Source organism: Dermochelys coriacea, chromosome 2 (genome assembly GCF_009764565.3).
Source record: "Dermochelys coriacea isolate rDerCor1 chromosome 2, rDerCor1.pri.v4, whole genome shotgun sequence".
NCBI lineage: Eukaryota > Metazoa > Chordata > Testudines > Dermochelyidae > Dermochelys > Dermochelys coriacea.
The window spans coordinates 176,032,583-176,051,357 of record NC_050069.1 but is presented as its reverse complement, the minus strand read 5'-3'; the positions used below and the strand labels follow the sequence as shown (position 1 = coordinate 176,051,357).

Below are 18,775 nucleotides of genomic sequence, written 5' to 3'. Positions count from 1 at the left end.
ACTGTTATTTCTGTGGGAGCGTTAACTTAAAATTTCCTGAGTTTTCTGCACAATTTTTAATGATGGAATTCATTTTTCAATGGTGGAAAGTTTTTGTTGGTGTGTGTGTGTGTGTTTTTTGTTTTTGTTTTCTTCAAAATAAATACCATAGTTTCTTGTCTGGTTTTATCGAGATTATTGTGGGTTGTTGGGCAATACAATCTTTAAATACAGAATGATCAAATGAAGACTGTAAATGCAACTACTTGATAAATACAAATGTAGAAATACTATAAAACAACTTCCAGCCTACCCAGAAGTAGCCTAGTTATCTGCATTTATAATTATGCATTCTGATAGCTTAACTTGTCTACTGTTTCAGCAAAATCTGAAATAATTTGTTCTGGGGATAGCAATCAAAATGACAGGGGAGCATGAGAATTCAGGAAGATTAGTCAGAGATTATTCGGTCCAAGAGACCTTGCCATGTCAGACACAGAATCTGTCCTGGCATACACCTTGAATGAGCATGATGCTATTTTAAATTCCTAACAGAAAATAAAATACATTTGATTTTGTTGATACCTGGCTGATGTGTTGCCTAACCTTTTGTCTCTGGGGAACTGATTTTAGACTCTTCCCCAGACTCAGAACACGTCTTTTTAGTAATTTCTACAATAGAATGACTTTAACTTTGCATACAGTGTTGCCACACACATTTTACCAGAACAATAATGACCAGTAAATTATGAATTTTCAGATTATTCCTAACAAGGCATACTTTGTATGAAATTTATCAGAATCTTGTAAAAGGGTTGAACATAGGGGTGTACAGGCTGTCACACATACTAAGTTTTTTGAAATCTTTTAAAGCAGAGGAAATTTGATGACCTGATCTCGGTGATACGGATGCAGAAACAGTAAGGCCACGTAATGTGGTTAAATGTGAAGGCTGCATTTTATTTGCCAATTATTGCCTAACTGGTAAAACTACCTCAAAGGTTGTCTGGTAAGATTGTTCTACTGTGGGCTCAACTGGAACCAGTGCCCTCTCTGTCCTCAGTCCAGCCGAGGGACTCTGCTGGATGCCTGAGTCCAGACCCACCTCCTCTCTTCCATGCCAGAAGTAGAGTGGTTCAGATGAGAGGAGTCACAAGCTGTGTATGACAGAGGCATACAGAATTACCATGCAATGTGACTGCCCGGCACCAGATCCCAAGCAGTTACTGGGTTACTTAAGGCTTTCTCACCACCAGCTGCACTGGAACCTGCCATAGTTGCAGCAGTTGTAATTTAAATCCCAAATCAGATCTTCTGAATGTTGGATGAAAAAATCATTTGGCAATCTTCTATTTTTGCCATATGGGAAGATATGCTTTGACCGCAAAACTGGTGAACAGCCTAGTCCGCAGCATCATAGGAAATCCAGCATACCAGTTTAAGTGTGGAAAAAGTGGAGCTGAAACAGGGAGCAGACAATGGCTACCCTACCCAAGTAGCAAACTGTATCATCCACCAGATGGGAGCCAATCACCTGACCCTGCTCCACCTCCATCCCCCCAGTGGCATTGGGCAGGATGCTCCCTAGAATCTGGGCTCAGATGACCTCCCCATACCCTGTGGCACAAGGAAGTGGGGAGGGGAGGTGGAGAAGACCAGCCCTCAAACAGTGAGTGTGAAGGCATGGTGGGAAACAAAGGGGAAGGGTGATGTGATGCACTTCTTCAGCTGTTCCCTTTTGAAATCGTTCTCTTCCCCCGCCAGACTCCACTGCTCCTGGCCCCACCCCCAAATGGGGGTGAGTATTTATAGCACCATGTAAATCGAACCCAAGTGAACTGGAACTTTTGAGACTCGTCTACTTGTTTATATCTAAGTGAAGCAGCATCATAAAAACACTTAAAAAATCAAAAAATCTCTAGTGTAAACGTCTTCTGATGGTTTGTGAATGCTGAATATTTATTTTTCTGCTGTATTCTGTTGCTACTGATTTTGTTTATCTATAAATTACTGCATTTTGTAAGTAATGCTACCAGCAAATTTAGAAGTCTTAAACTGAACAACGTTGAACACACAACACCATCCGGAAAACTAGTTTATCTGCTAAAGCAGATGTCTCAAAATATTTACTTTTGGAGATGCGTCCATATGGCTGTTTTGGTCCTGGCCAATCTGATTTTCTTTCTAAATCTTTATTCAGTTTATCTTTGGGTTTGTATTTTTTGTCTACAGTTCATTAACTCAAAACTCTAATCCCAAATATAAAAACAAGTCTTCTGCCCCAATAATCATTCACTGGATACTTATAGTAATCAGCAACAACTTAAAGAAACAGTTTCCTCTCTGATCTCTCTTGTTTTTAGAGTTTTATAAGACTCAGAAGGACTGATCAGGTGAGTATATTTACACAAGATATACAATCCCTGTGTTATTTTTGTAGGTGTAAGCATGATATTTGGCCATACACAATACAGTTGGTTATGTCATAATATGACAAATTATGTAACACCATAATGGGGAGTTGTGCATCTGAACGCATAATGTGGCCCAGTGGCAAGAGTCTGTGGGGCCAGCAATAGGGGAACCTCGCCCCTCCCTGCTCCATTGGGTTCCAACCCAGGACCCTGTGATGGGCAGCTCAAATGTGTGGCCTAGGGCCAGAGGCAGATTAGTGAGTAGATGAACAAAAAGCAAGAAGAACACATCACAAAATTAACTTGTAAGTGTATTTGAATTTTAATCTTCCAGTGTGCTCTATTATACTAGTAAACTCCTCTTTTGCATATTTTGTGAAAGTAATGAAGTCTTACTAACATGGATCCTTTTTACAGTCTGTTAAGTCTTTGAAGGGGGAAAAGACCACTGTTCTGACTCCTTTTCTGGAGAGCCCCATAATGTCTCATTTCATAATATTGGCAAATGAGCTCTAGGTTAGCTTTTAACCTAACAAGGCAGTGTGTTTGAAGATCCGTTGACACCCTTTCCTTTGAATGGCAATGGTTTCCTAAGGGCATGCAGGATGGTCCATTTTACAAGCTACAGATCTGGAAATCAAACTTGAGTTCTGTTTCCTGCTCAGCTGTTGATTACCATGTGACTTTGAACTCTTTCTTCCTTCATCCCAAAAGTGGGAACGATAAGCTTACCCAGTAATTTAAAACACTCTGAGATTTACTAAGTATTACTAATTTGTTGGTATTTGGGAGACTTGCTTGCACAGAATATATTTGGCAAGCAATGTGTCTAACTCTGATGGCCAAAGGGATTAATGAATCTGGCCTAAGATGTTTTCCTTATTCTAACACTAGTTTCATGTCTGGATCTCTGGAAGATTTCCTTTCTTTTGACTGGACCAAACAAAGAGCTTTAGAAAGATCTATCTAGCTTTCTGTTGTGGTTGACACCTCCACATTAGGTCAGACTATATCCAAAAGAATTTAATCAAAACATTTGTCTATATATGACTGTTGTTGTTACAGTTTAGAAGGATTGTCTCCAAAGAATCAAGTTAAACTCTAGTCAGACCAGTCTATGGCACTGACAACCTCCTTCAAACCATGTCTTTCCCATGATATTTGCAAGACTTCCACTGACAGACTAAATGCTGTTGCATTTTCACTGTAGAAAATCTATCTTTGAGTTGCCACCTGTCCCTCTTTTCCCCTGCAGGATTTGTTTCTTCCCACTGAGTGGTTGTCATATCCTGACTTCAGGAGAGGTTTTCTGCCCTTTTTTTAAAAAAAAAAAGAGCAAAATTCAATGATACAATATGATTTTATTGACTTGAAATGAGAATAAATACATTGGATCACAAACTTAGAATCAAACATCACAACATTGCTGTACTGCTTTTATTTTAATCCAGAGTTGATGGATAGGCTTAGGCTGAAGTTTTGTCTCCCTCTCCCCTGTGCCCCATCTCCTTTATGCTGGATAAAAGATCTGAAGTAGTTTAAAGAGGCTTCCTTATTTTATATTGGTGTTTGGTTGATAAACTTAATCTCATTCGGTCGCTACAGACTAGGGACCGAATGGCTCGGCAGCAGTTCTGCGGAAAAGGACCTAGGGGTGACAGTGGACGAGAAGCTGGATATGAGTCAGCAGTGTGCCCTTGTTGCCAAGAAGGCCAATGGCATTTTGGGATGTATAAGTAGGGGCATAGCGAGCAGATCGAGGGACGTGATCGTTCCCCTCTATTCGACACTGGTGAGGCCTCATCTGGAGTACTGTGTCCAGTTTTGGGCCCCACACTACAAGAAGGATGTGGATAAATTGGAAAGAGTACAGCGAAAGGGCAACAAAAATGATTGGGGGTCTAGAGCACATGACTTATGAGGAGAGGCTGAGGGAGCTGGGATTGTTTAGTCTGCAGAAGAGAAGAATGAGGGGGGATTTGATAGCTGCTTTCAACTACCTGAAAGGGGGTTTCAAAGAGGATGGCTCTAGACTGTTCTCAATGGTAGCAGATGACAGAACGAGGAGTAATGGTCTCACGTTGCAATGGGGGAGGTTTAGATTGGATATTAGGAAAAACTTTTTCACTAAGAGGGTGGTGAACACTGGAATGCGTTACCTAGGGAGGTGGTAGAATCTCTTCCTTAGAGGTTTTTAAGGTCAGGCTTGACAAAGCCCTGGCTAGGATGATTTAACTGGGACTTGGTCTGCTTTGAGCAGGGGGTTGGACTAGATGACCTTCTGGGTCCTTCCAACCCTGATATTCTATGATTCTATGATTCTGGGTGTGGGGATGTTTGTGGGGAGGGGAATTGTGAATGGAGAAGCACGTGGAAAAAGGAGAAAACGTAGGGAAGGAGGAAGAGACCCAATCTGCGGAGGGCGGGGGGAGAAGGGAGTAAGAAATGAAAACATAGGAAAGATGCACCATTTATCTGTAAGACGAAATGAGAAAAGAGTGAAGTAGGAAGGAAAAAAAAGGTTAAGAATGCTCTACATTGCAGCACCATCCTTCATCCCTGTTATCTGCTCTCCTGTAAGTGCTTGGGCACATTCTCCTTTTCATGAAAGTGCTCCCCCCAAAACCACTAGCAAAATTACTGCAGTCTTCAGATCGGTGCTGTAACTCCATTCCTGCTATGCCTACCATTAAAGTGTCTATGCAGTGGCTAGGCTAGTGGCCTGTTATAAATGAAATTAATCAGTCTCTTAGAATGATCAGATAACTACATGAAACTAGAGTAGTTCTTAGATAAGGTAAAGCATTATACACATGTCGTTCATTATCCCCAAAAACAAGCATTAAACTCAGTTCACAATTAAGGTTAAACTTAAAAAAAATTCAAAAATGTTAAGTTTGAGGCTATGAAGTCAAATAAATTTAATCTGGGACTATAAATACTATTATACACAAATACTCATAATTATTTAGTAATGACATGGCATCACTACAGGGTAGGATTAAGGTTATATAGGTACTTTACCTGCATTTCCATTCTTTTAAGCATAACCTTAACTCTGAATTTCTTGAGTTTGTAATGTTTGTTTACTCTTGAGTGAGTGATATGTAATCCACTTTATTGCCAGTTCAGTATAGTCTTTATCTAGGAATATCCTTGTTTTTTCCTTTTGAATATTAAAAACTTCATAGATGACGTGAATCAAGAACCCCCATAGAATGTTTACCTGTGATATTTGTAATTATTTGAAGATATATAGTATCAACATTTCAATCTTCTTTGAACTTTTAGGGCCAGATTCATCAATACACTTTGCCTTTGCTCTGCTGAAACAATGCAAAGCGATCAGAATATACTGACCAGTTTTCTCCGTTCCGACCTCCATGTTTCCCCTCCAGGCCTTCAATTTGTACCTTGGTAAGGATTTCACTGTCTTCTCTGAGATAGCTTAGCTTATGTCTGTTTTGAAAGTGGGCATCTTTTGTTCTGCATACTTCTAAGCTTCACTCCCATTGAGCACAATAAAAGAGGGCACTTCATGGTCTCCTCTGTAGAAGAATTGTATTCTTCAACCCCGTCATAGTAATTTAGGTTACAAAAAATAGCATATCTAATAACTATTTACTCCCTAATCTTCAAATGTAACCAATGCACAAGATTTCAGAGTATGTAACCATAGGGAAATTTTGAAGAGTGTAGTATTCTGTTAAGACCCTTTGGGGCAAAGCAATGGTCTGACAGGGTGCTTAATTTATTAAAAGGACCCCATTTTGAAATTTTGGCTCAATTAAAAACTAATTTCCCTGTCAACACTCAAACTTCTTTTGGAATTCAAGTGTTAAAAGTTTGGGGAGGATAAGCTTTATTCTTCATACATAACAGTGGTTGAATCCTTGCTTTAAATGCAAAATTCAACTTAACCTGAACTATGGACCCATGACAGGCGCTGTCATAATATATAACAATGAAGGCAAAACTACATATTATGTGCTTGGCTTATCTACATTACCATATATTCCTATTGCCATTACCCATCTTTTGCCCCACTCTCTGTGTTGTAGCTATGCCCATCAGTTGCATCCTGTCGTTATTCATAATGTAAACTTAGAGGCAGGGACTTTAAAATAAATAAAAAAATTTAAAAAATTTTACTTCGTCCAGTGTACATCACAGTGGGTCCACAGTCCTAATTGGGGCCTTTAAGAGAGTGTGTGTGTGTGTATTCTTGATTTTTTTAAAATATATATATATATATATATATATATATATATATATATATATATATATATATATATAAATTGATATTTCAGTAAGACTTAATTAGAATTATGATTGTTTTTAACTTGTTTTGTGGGTGCATTTCATGGGATGTAGCACACATGGTATGTGGTTTATCTTGAGCAGTATAAGTGTCCTGTTTGTAAAAAGCAATGGATGTCATGAGAGTTAAACTTATTGGCAACTATACCTCACTTAATAAAATCCTGATGACCCTTTCTATAAGGCGTACAGTTTTCATGAAACATTGCCAGTAAAAACTTCTCACTTAAATATTGCTTTCTCTGTTTCCGTTCATATAACAACTCAGTGCCCACTGTGAGGTGTGTCTAAGGGTATGTCTACACTGCAGTCAGAAGTGTGGCTATCGCAGTGGCTCTCAACCACACCAGACTAGCCCTTTTAGGAGTCTAATTTGTCTTGGCATATCCCAGATTTTCACTCACAATATTTATATTCTGTAAACTAGCAACAAAATCAGACCTAAAATACAAAAGTGTCACAGCAATTGCTTACTTTCTCATTTTTACCAATTATAAAATGAATCAATTGGAATATAAATGTACTTACATTTCAGTGTATAGTATCTATAGCACTATAAAGAAGTCATTGTCTGTATGAAATTTTAGTTTGCACTGATTTTTTGGCTAGTTGCTTTTTTATGTAGCCTGTGGTAAAACTAGGCAATTATTAGATGAGTCGAGGTACTCCTCAATAGATCTCTGCATACCCTGGTTGAGAACCACTGAGCTATAGCCTATATAAACCCTGCTGAGCTAGCTTTTTTCGAGCTGGCTTGAATAACAGTGCCAATGAAACCATGACAGCATGGGCTGTGCACAGTCCATATGGGACCTTGGGTATGTACCGAGTGGCTAGCCCATTCTGTTTGTGCGGCGGCAACTTCCCTGTTGTCGTCATTTGACCTGGCTATTGTACAAAGCTAGCTTGTGTACATCTACACATGTTGCAGGCCACACTCTGATTGCCATGGCATGGAGATCAGTAACAGAGTGCACATTTGTTTGTTTCAATACAAATAGTACGAAAAAAAACAATTATAAAACATGCTCCTGTACGAGTGCCATAAGCTTTCAGCATGACAACCTAGTGCCACTTGGTTTGAGAATTTACTATTGATATATGCAGTGAGCATGATCTATGTATTGCCTTCTTTGTGACAACTCACTTTTGCAAGAATGGAGGAATTTATTAAAGCTATTACAGTATTTAAAACTTCCTAAAGTGTCCTAAAAATTTAGCAGGCATAACTGGCCTGAGCATTTTTAAACATGGTTAAATAATACTTTACTTTCCTACCCAATAACAGAAACATAGAAGATTAGGGTTGGAAGAGAGCTCAAGAGGTTGTCTAGTCCAACCCCCTGCTCAAAGCAGGACCAACACCAACTAAATCATCCCAGCTAGGGCTTTGTCAAGCCGGGCTTAAAAACCTCTAAGGATGGAGATTCCACCATCTCCCTAGAAAACCCATTACAGTGCTTCACCACCCTCCTAGTGAAATAGTTTTTCCTAAAATCCAACCTAGACCTCCCCCACTGCAACTTGAGACCATTGCTCCTTGCTCTGTCATCTGCCACCACTGAGAACAGCCTAACTACATCCTCTTTGGAACCCCACTGCTATCAAATCCCTCCTCACTTTTCTCTTCCACAGACCAAATAATCCCAGTTCCCTCAGCCTCTCCTCATAAGTCATGTGCTCCAGCCCCTAATAATTTTTGTTGCCCTCCGCTGGACTCTCTCCAATTTGTCCACATCTTTTCTGTAGTGGGGGGCCCAAAACTAGACACAATACTCTAGATGTGGCCTCACCAGTGCCGAATAGAGGGAAATAATCCCTTCCCTTGACCTGCTGGCAGTGCTCCTACTAATACAGCCCAATATACCATTAGCCTTCTTGGCAACAAGGGCACACTGCTGACTCACATCCAACTTCCCATTCACTGTAATCCCTAGGTCCTTTTCTGCAGAGCTGCCGCTTAGCCAGTCGTCCCCAGCCTGTAGCAGTGCATGGGATTCTTCTGTCCTAAGTGCGGGACTCTGCACTTGTCCTTGTTGAACCTCATCAGATTTCTTTTGGCCCAATCCTCCAATTTGTCTAGGTCACTCTGGACCCTACCTCTCCCCCCCAGTTTAGTGTCATCTGCGAACTTGCTGAGGGTGCAATCCATCCCATCATCCAGATCATTAATGAAGATGTTGAACAAAACCGGCCCCAGGACAGACCCCTGGTGCTCTCTGCTTGATACCGGCTGCCAACTAGACATCGAGCCGTTGATCACTACCCATTGAGCCCAACAATCTAGCCAGCTTTCTATCCACCTTAAAATCCATTCATCCAATCCATACTTCTTTTAACTTGCTGGCAAGAATATTGTGCGAGACCGTATCAAAAGCTTTGCTAAAGTCAATATATATCACGTCCACCGCTTTCCCCATATCCACAGAGCCAGTTATCTCATCATAGAAGGCAATCAGGTTGGTCAGGCATGACTTGCCTTTGGAGAATCCATGTTGACTGTTTCCTGATCACCTTCCTCTCCAAGTGATTCAAAATGGGATTCCTTGAGGACCTGCTCCATGATTTTTTCCATGGACTGAGGTGAGGCTGACTGGTCTATAGTTCCCCGGATTCTCTTTCCCTTTTTTAAAGATGGGCACTGTATTTGCCTTTTCCAATTGTCCGGGACCTCCCAGGATCGCCACGAGTTTTCAAAGATGATGGCCAATGGCTCTGCAATCACATCAGCAAACTCCCTCAGCACCCTTGGCTGCATTAAATCTGGCCCCATGGACTTGTGTATGTCCAGCTTTTCTAAATAGTCCTTAACTTGTTCTTTCACCACTGAGAGCCTACTCACCTCCTCCCCATGCTGTGCTGCCCAGTGCAGCATTCTGGGAGCTGACCTTGTCTGTGAAGACACCACAAAAAAAACCAGTGAGCACTTCAGCTTTTTCCACATCATCTGTCACTAGGTTGCCTCCCCCATTCAGTAAGGGTCCCACACTTTCCCTGACCTTTTTCTTGTTGCTAACATACCTGTAGAAACCCTTCTTGTTACCTTTCACATCCTTTGCTAGCTGCACCTCTAATTGTGCTTTGGCCTTCCTGATTACACGCCTGCATGCTCAGAAATATTTTTATACTCCTCCCTAGTCATCTCAACAAGTTTCCACTTATTGTAAGCTTCCTTTTTGCATTTAAGCTCACCGAGATTTCTGTTAAGCCAAGCTGGTCGCCTTCCATATTGCTATTTTTTCTGCACATCGGGATGATTGTTCCTGTGCCCTCAATAAGGCTTCTTTAAAATTCAGCCAGCTCTGCTGGACTCCTTTCCCCCTCATATTAGCCTCCCAGGGGATCCTGCCCATCAGTTCCCTGAGGAAGTCAAAGTCTGCTTTTCTGAAGTCCAGGGTCCGTATTCTGCTGCTCTCCTTTCTTCCTTTTGTCAGAAACTAGAACTCTATCATCTCATGGTCACTGCTGCCCAGGTGCCACCCACTTCTACTTCCCCTACCAATTCTTCCCTGTTGTGAGCAGCAAGTCAAGAGGACCACAGCCCCTAGTTGGTTCCTCCAGCACTTGCACCAGGAAGTTGTCCCCAACACTCCTCCAAAAACTTCCTGGATTGTCTGTGTACTGCTGTGTTGCTCTCCCAGCAGATGTCAGGGTGATTGAAGTCCCCCATGAGAACCAGGGCCTGTGATCTGGAAACTTCTGTTAGTTGTCCGAAGAAAGCCTCGTCTACCTCATCCTTCTAACGTTTTTCCACCACGACCATACCACAGTACAGAATTGGCCTGAAGATTTGGAGAGGGTTAATGTGCAGATTCTAGAATCACCAGCAGTTGGTTTGGCTGATGCTTGCTTCTTTCTGTTTCTCCCCACAACCTTCTCAATTCACAGATTGATCTGGGGGCAGAAGTGAAAGTAAGCCAGTACACTCCTGTAAAGCGTACCGGCAAGAGCTGGTGCTCCGTACCGAGGCAGCCCGGCTTCCCCAGGGGGCAATTTAAAGGGCCTGGGGCTCCCAGCAGTGATTGGAGCCCCAGGCCCTTTAAATTGCCTCCAGAGCCCCGCTGCTGGAGCCCTGGAGTAGCGGCTGCGGGGCTGTAGTGGCTATTTAAAGGGCCCAAGGCTCCCCTGCTTCTATGGCTCCGGCCCTTTAAATAGCCGCCGGCGCCCTGCCGCCGCTACTCCAGGGCTCTGGGGGCTATTTAAAGGACTGGGGCGGTAGAAGCAGGGGAGCCCCAGGCTGCTATTGCTACCCCAGTGGGGGAGGGGAGAGGGCACTTATCTTACAGGGTGGGGTGGGGCTGGCTCTGACCCCCTCAGCTCCGCCCCTTCTGGGGGCCAGAGCTGGCCCCAGTGTACCAGTAAGTCACTCAACTTACTTTCACCCCTGTCTGGGGGGGTCTTCCAGAAATATAGGAATCTTTGACTGAGTGGATTTCGTGGGACCCAAAGATCAACCAGATGGGGACTGTGAATAATGTGATCTTTGGAAATATCAGTAACAAACACAAGTTAATCTTTGCAAGGAAAAGAGGAAAAACTTACCAAAACGAATATTCCTGACATACATAGGTCATCAAAACCCTGAAGAACCATAGTCTTGGTCTTCATGGTCCCCTAAGACTGACTCTGGTAGTACTCAGATAATATTTTACCATGGAACTTTAATGATTACAAACATAATTTTGAAGGATGACACACAAGGAATTCAGTACTACAGGAGAAAACACAAGTTTATCCAAGGTAGCATTGACTTACATTTTGATTCTTAAAGTAAACAGTCCAAGTGCCTGAAAAATTTAATACTTTATGTTCTTGTAGATAGTAACAAACTTAAATGTTCCAAAATGAAATGTTTTTTAGTTCTAATAGCAAAAGCAGAATTGAGGTTAGTCACAATAGATAAAATCGCTGTATCTCAAAACAGACTATCCAAAATAACTAACATGCTTTTTTATATCTTTAGAGATGAAGACATTGAAATAAAGTGTCTTAAAATGTCTGCCTTCTAATAAATTAGAGCTCCACAGTAATAAAAGCAAGTAAGTGATGGCAAAAATATTGGAGTCTCCACATATAGATGGTGTTAAACTGTAGGTACTGGTGTATTTTCAGAAATATCCTAGTCTGAGAATGGCAGACATTTGATTTCTCAGCCATACAGATACCATCCTACTAATCTAATGGAGTCTTTAAAAAAAAAAAATCAGTGCTTTTTTTTTTTAAATGTACTGGAAAATGCATCCTCTTTATTTTTGTGCTCAAAACAAAACTGCGCTCCTACAATACTATAGTCAACTATAGATTTGAGGGCTTAAAAAACCTGGTCATTTCTTTGATTCTTTTGTTTTTCAGCCCCAGAATATTCTGCTAACTAGTGAATCTCCTTTGGGAGACATTAAGATAGTTGATTTTGGCCTTTCCAGAATACTAAAAACCAGTGAAGAGCTAAGAGAAATTATGGGAACTCCTGAATATGTGGGTAAGTACAGTAGAACCTCAGAGTTACAAACTTACCAGTTAACCACACACCTCATTTGGAACTGGAAATACGCAATCAGACAGTAACAGAGACAGAAAAAAAGCAAATACAGTACTGTAACTGTTAAATGTAAACTACTAAAAAAAAAAAAAGTTTAAAAAAATTGACATGGTAAGGAAACTCTTTCTGTGCTTGTTTCATTTAAATTAAGATGGTTAAAAGCAGCATTTTTCTTCTGCATAGTAAAGCTTCAAAGCCCTATTAAGTCAATGTTCAGCTGTAAACTTTTGAAAGAACCATAATTTTTTGTTCAGATTACAAACGAAGTCCATTCCCGAGCTGTTCATAACTCTGAGCTGCTTCTTTGGATGTAATGTTGTCTGGAACTAATATTTACAAAAGAAAGGAAAAACCTTCAACTTTAGACAATCATAATCCTATAAATTACTCTGTAACTATACAAAAGATGGATGCCTTTACCATTTATACAGATCCAAATTCTAGAAGATAGTGTTTCTGTATGGCATCATTAGACATTAATAAAAGTCCAGTACAAATACAGGATCATAAGAAAAATCTTAATACATTAAATTATAGCTTTAAAATGAAATAACTGGAGCCACTAACATCCTTGCCCTTAGCATTTTAAAAACGATAACTTGAACTTATTTGGAAGTAACTTACGTTCTGTGAGTGAAAAACATTTGTCTGCTTTGTTTGCAATCTATAGTATGAGCTGGTCCCTGAGTTTTCTGCAGTGCTGTGAAAATGGGGGGACAATTGACATCTGGCTGTAGAACGAATATCCTTCTGGGAAAATGGCTTTTCTGCCATGTTCAGTAGTGAGATCCGCACTGCTATTGGTAGCATACTCATTAATGCTCTGTTAACTGATCCTGGGCGGTGGAACCAAAATGTGGATTTTTATGCTGTTCACTCAGAGTGCTTGCCAAACTGATGTGATAGGAGATAGCTTTGTAAAAGTCTTCCCTTTCCACACGAGTGGAGCTAATAATGACCACTCACATTCTGAATCATTTTACTTGCTAGTAGGAAAGATTAGCCAGTCTTAGGTATTCAGAATCCTATAATTTGATTTTTACTTCTTTTAATCTGTTACAGATTTTTAAATTTAACTTGATCAAGATTTTTTTCAAATGTTCTCATCATATTTCAGATTATGCAAGATGGGTTGCATTGTTAAATCTTCGAAATTTCCTCTTTTTGCATTGTAATATTGGCTTATAAAGTATGACTTTGCATATAAATGAGTAAATATAGATTTCTATTTGTTCAAAATAGAACTAGAACTTACCTTATGCTTTTTTTTCATAATAGCGCCTGAAATTCTGAGTTATGACCCAATCAGTACAGCAACAGACATGTGGTAAGTGTAGCCTTTAATATTTACAACTTTTACAAAATTGAACTTAAAAAGTCTTACTTTTTTTTCTTTTTTTTTTTAAATTTAGGAGCATTGGAGTACTAGCATATGTCATGCTAACAGGGATATCGCCTTTCTTAGGAGATGATAAACAAGAAACATTCTTAAATATAGCACAAATGAACATAAATTACTCAGAGGAAGATTTTGACCTTATATCAGAGTCTGCTGTGGATTTCATGAAAACCCTTTTGGTTAAGAAACCTGAGTAAGTTCAGTAAAAAGCAGTCTGTTCCAGAGACTAAATGAGTTCAAAATACTACTACCAGCTAAAACATTGTCTGAGTCATTCATAGACTAGAGATAGTGTAAATGTCCTGCAGTAGAACATTGTTAATTTGCACTTCATTATGTATAACCACGTTTTGTGTCTACAAAAAGGCACATTTCCCATTTCTCATAAATCAATGCTGTAATGAGCCTTATATTGCTAAGACTTCATTATTTATTACAAAATACACTATACTTGGCAAAAACTAAATGAATAAAGTAAAATGTGTAGCGTGTAGTATCTTTGCTCTTTTGCAAAGTTAGTGAGTTTGCAGTTAACTTCCGAGTCTGTGTGGTTTAGTGACATGTTTTACTTTTGTTGGGCTGACTGTTAGTAAAATATATTGTTACTTGTGAACTGAGCAGATTTGACCTGGTTGCCATTGGGAGGCAAATATGAAGCCCCACAATGCTGCTTCTGTTCTCAAAAGTATCTGTAGCACTTTATGTATTCTTCCCGTGGGCTCAGCAACTGTCTGCATAGTTCCCTAGGAAAAACAACAGCAAGTAACATCAAGGATGCAAGTATTTCACAGCTTGTTATAAATCATGGGTATAATTAGACTGCTTCTCTCAATTTTACATTTCATTGGATTTGATAGCAAGGTATATAAAACAAATAGATTAGAGGATTTAAAACCCTCAGCTATTTTACTGGGCGGCTGTTGCTCCTGATTTTTTTCTTTACAATTGATGGATATTAGCACAGTTTTGTAAGTCAGTTCCATAGTTGATCTGTCAGCCCTATTTAATGCAAAGTCATATCCCTAGAAAAAGCTGTTTAATCTTTCTAGTTCTTATCCAAGGTCTCGAGTTTAGTGTTCCTCTTTTTACACTCCTTCTGACATTCTTTTGAATGAACCTTCTTTTCTCCATAGGGAACGGGCAACAGCTGAAGAATGTCTGCAACACCCATGGCTAGCACAAAGTGATATTCCAGACCCTGTGTGCAGCATTAAGAGTACAGCAGATGAGGTAAATACTGTCATCCAAAAAGATGGAGATTCTGCCTCTGAAGATTCTACAGATGCTGAGAAAACTGAAGGAGAGGAATCAATAGTGACAGAGGAACTAATTGTAGTGGCTTCGTATACACTGGGACAATGTAGGCAGTCAGAAAAAGAAAAAATAACTGAGCAGAAAGCCATTTCCAAACGGTTTAAATTTGAAGAACCATTGCTGCAAGAAATACCAGGAGAATTCATTTACTGAACTGTATGGGACTTTGTAGCTGTAACTTAAAGGGAATTGTTCCTACAAAAAAAAAGTTCATGTCCAAGTGAATCTCGCATTGATGTGCAACCAACTTTCTAGGTAAAAAGGAAAACGTTGATGAAAGGCAGCTAAGAAAACTGTGCCAAGCTTTTAACTTCATAGGATGCTTAAACAAGACTTCCAAGATGGCTGACAGGAGTGCAACAGCAATAATGGCTTACTTTCTGTTAGGGAAGGTGAGGAGTTCATATTGTTCTTGATATTTGATTTATTCAAACTTTGTCTAGCAGGGAATACTTACTAGCTGTTCATGTTATGGAGAAGCTGATGGTCTGAGGAGTTTCATCAATGACAAAAGAAATGTTAAAAGACTCATTGTTTGATTAATTTGCCATTAGATGTAAATACACAGGGCCAGATTTGCCTCTGACATTCCTTTTTTTTACATTGATATAACCCAGTGATTTCAGTGGCTAACTTCTGATTAAGAATGGTGTGAGAAGAGTCAAGCCAACTGAAGCTACACTCAATTTTTTTAAAAAAATTATGAATTTTGGAGTTGGGGTTCTTCTGGAAGAGTCATTGTGACTTTTTCTCATTCCTCTAATTACCATCTGTGGAGGAGAGAAAGTCCGTAAACTCAGTTGTGTGACCCCATAAGCTGAGGAAGGAACACTCCATTACCTGAATACAATAAATTGAGGTCTGGGAAGCACCTATCCTTCAGATACAGGGTAAGGTGGTATATCTATGAATGGACAAAGAGTAGGATTGGGCAGTTGTATAGATGTGACACAGTTGTCAGTGAGGATGGTCCCTCTTTAGGATAATTTAGGGACCAACTTGGCAGCAAACTTCTGGCAGGTTCTGTGACATTCAAATGCCAGGACCTCAGATTGAGCCCTTAATTTTCTGAGATGTTTCAATATCAATGCAGTTCCAAAGTTCCATTTTTGTGTAATTGAAGTTTACTGCTATTATCTCGTGTACTGTTAACTGTTCAGCTATTTATTTTGTTTCCCCATGTTATTCACAATTCCTTGATAATAAATCCTTTATAAAAGTTTCTTGCTATGACACCACAAATAGGAACTCTCCTAAATTAGATTCTTCATTTCCACAATATTCCAATTTTTTTCTACTCTCATGCAACACAAACCAGAATGTGCTTATTTAATTCTTTGGTACTACCAACCCAGGGTTCCCAGTACTAAGTGCTAATCTTGAAAATTCTGTCTTCACACAAGAGATAAATTGTAGCTTACTAATAAGCACAAGTAAGTTTCACTACAAATGTTTGTATGAGCTAGCTGTTAATATGGTTTTAATAAAGCAGGGAAGAGATGTTACATACATAAAGAAGAAAACGGCATGAAAAGCAGTGTGACCTAGAGTGAGAAGCTGTGTGTATCTTTCCTTAAGGGCTCTGAGCCAGCAGTTTGTCTGATTGCTTTCAGCGGAAGCCACATCAGGAAAATTGCATCTATAAACTACTATATTCCATCGTACTTAGCTTGCTTTGTCCCTGTTGAATTATAATCTGAATATTCATGTAGATAGGGCAGCATCTCAGTCCGTGAAGACCTTTCATATAATGTACAGTAGATGTGTACTCAAAACTGATCCAAACTGAATAATTCATTCATATTGTAACAGTCAGGTGACTTTGTTTGAAGCATTTAGAGTTGTACACTTATTACATTAAGATTACTCCTCCTGCAAACAATACCCATCAAGCTTTTATATCATCAGAGTTAAGTTTTCAAGCAAGATTTTGGATAGCTATGGAAAAAATAAAAACAAAGTTCTAACAAAGGAAGGTTACTTGTGTCCTAGTCTATATTCTAGATTTGTCTTTTAGCTATGGAAATGACCAACAGTGGTCAGATTATCGCATGTTGTTTGGTGAACTCAGTGCTTGATCCCTACCAAACATTGTTGCAGGATTCAGGAGCTGAAGTCCTCTCACAATATTTTCTGTCCTTATTCTTGGATCACTTGACCAAAGTGGCTGCGTTGGTCAGGATGTGTCAACTTTCAAAACTCACATCAAGCACAACTAAAATGACAATTTCTGACCCACACCCTTAGTGGCCGGGGAAATTTTAACTATTTTTTTACACTTCCTTGACTAACACAAACTGAACAGTAAGAATTAGATGTCTGAACATGTGCTTATACTCTAAATCTACACTGTCTAAAACAGAAGATACTGAAGAGGGAACATCTGACTTTGCCATTTTCAGATATCTGAATACCAACTAACAGTTTGTAATTTCAGTTCATGGTATTTCATTACATAATCATTTGATGCAGGACCCTTAAATCTATTTTAATTCCTGTGTGTAACTATACAGTAGGCTGGTTAATAGCGGAGTTTCAGTAATACAGGTCAAGTGGAGAGATTGAGCTGCATACCTTTTGTCCTAGGCCTTTTAGTTTCTATTGTATGATAGTGAAACTTGAAAACGTATTTAAACTAAATGAGTTATATTTGTTACAAGGCCAGCTTCTTTTGAATTGGCTGCTTTGAGATTTCCAATGTGCTGCATTTTTTGTTAACTTTTTGTGCCTTAAGGTGGATTTGTACAATACTTTTTAAAATCATTCTGAATTTGTATAAATGTATGTAAAAGTTTTAGTTTGTAAGTTATAAACAAAGCATGTTAAGTTGGTCTATATAATGGAAAAAATAAAGTTTCTATTAATGTATTATTGAAATGCTGTGAGCCAATTCCACACACAGCTGAAGCTTTCACAGTTATTTCCATTCCATTATAAATATGTACAGCTGTAACTGCAGTATTGCTATTGCTAAGGCATAGCAAGGATCTATTCAGATTATATGGTATTAATAGTGTGTATTTCAGAGACTCGCTATGACAAGGTACAAATCTAAAAAAACTAAGCTACAATTTTCTCATAGTGCTGAACACACTATCTGAAGAATACTGTTGCAAATGGAAAAGAGAAGTGATGCACACCCAGTAGTATATAGAACTAGTGCATGTCAACATGATAAAGAATTGTCCTATCTTAGAAAAGATGTGGAATGAATTCACTTAGGCTACAGCTAATGATGAGACTTACAGAGGATTATTAGGGCTGTTATTGCAGGGGTAGCCAGGGTATTACATACGAAGTCCACATTTCCAGTTCAAAGCAGAACTGTCTGCTGATGGCATATTATTTAGAGAGAATAGTAGTGCTTAAGTTGTTACAAGCTGGCATGCTTACAAGAACACATGAAGGACACTGGGTATGGACAAATGTAAATAAAGAGCCAGAGAGCTACTGTACTGACTATAAATGAACTGTCAGAGAGAAATGTTGCAGTGTGAAACATCAAAAATACCAACAAACAGCAGTCTGCTGATTCAGCTAGTGCAAGGACTGAGGCGGTGCCTTGTAGAGCTAATAAATCGTACAGAGCACCTGAAAGATTCATTGAGCACAGCTAAAAACACAAAGTTAGCTGTGTTATTGTATTTGTAAAGAAACAGGTGGTATATATGTTAAATTGTTTGGAATTGCTTTTGCTGGAAAGGGGAGGTGTTAGGAGTATGTGCTGGGCCTTTATCAGCAGAGCACATGCTAGGAAGAACCAGCCGGAAGCATTCAGCTTCACCAGATATACAGCTAGGAATACATAGC

The 18,775-nt window shown here is 39.4% G+C and overlaps 2 protein-coding genes across 13 annotated transcripts in view; one reads left to right on the top strand and one right to left on the bottom strand.

Moving 5' to 3' along the window:
• The window catches only part of STK17A (serine/threonine kinase 17a), a 62,644-nt gene extending 44,811 nt beyond the window's left edge, over positions 1–17,833 (top strand). Inside the window, 4 exon segments of the mRNA XM_038390389.2 lie at positions 12,066–12,192; positions 13,531–13,579; positions 13,665–13,844; positions 14,785–17,833. Of these exon segments, the coding sequence (XP_038246317.1) occupies positions 12,066–12,192; positions 13,531–13,579; positions 13,665–13,844; positions 14,785–15,118 (690 nt within the window). The 3' untranslated portion in view covers positions 15,119–17,833.
• Positions 1–18,775, bottom strand: part of LOC119851123 (cytochrome c oxidase assembly factor 1 homolog) — a 134,532-nt gene that overhangs the window by 32,176 nt on the left and 83,581 nt on the right. The window contains exon 10 of one of the 12 annotated variants that reach the window (XM_043508689.1): positions 13,842–14,394. The exons of the other annotated variants lie outside the window; for them this stretch is intronic. Within the exon in view, the coding sequence (XP_043364624.1) occupies positions 14,372–14,394 (23 nt within the window). The 3' untranslated portion in view covers positions 13,842–14,371. Of the gene's footprint in view, positions 1–13,841; positions 14,395–18,775 lie in introns of those variants that run through there. 12 annotated transcript variants of the gene reach the window in all.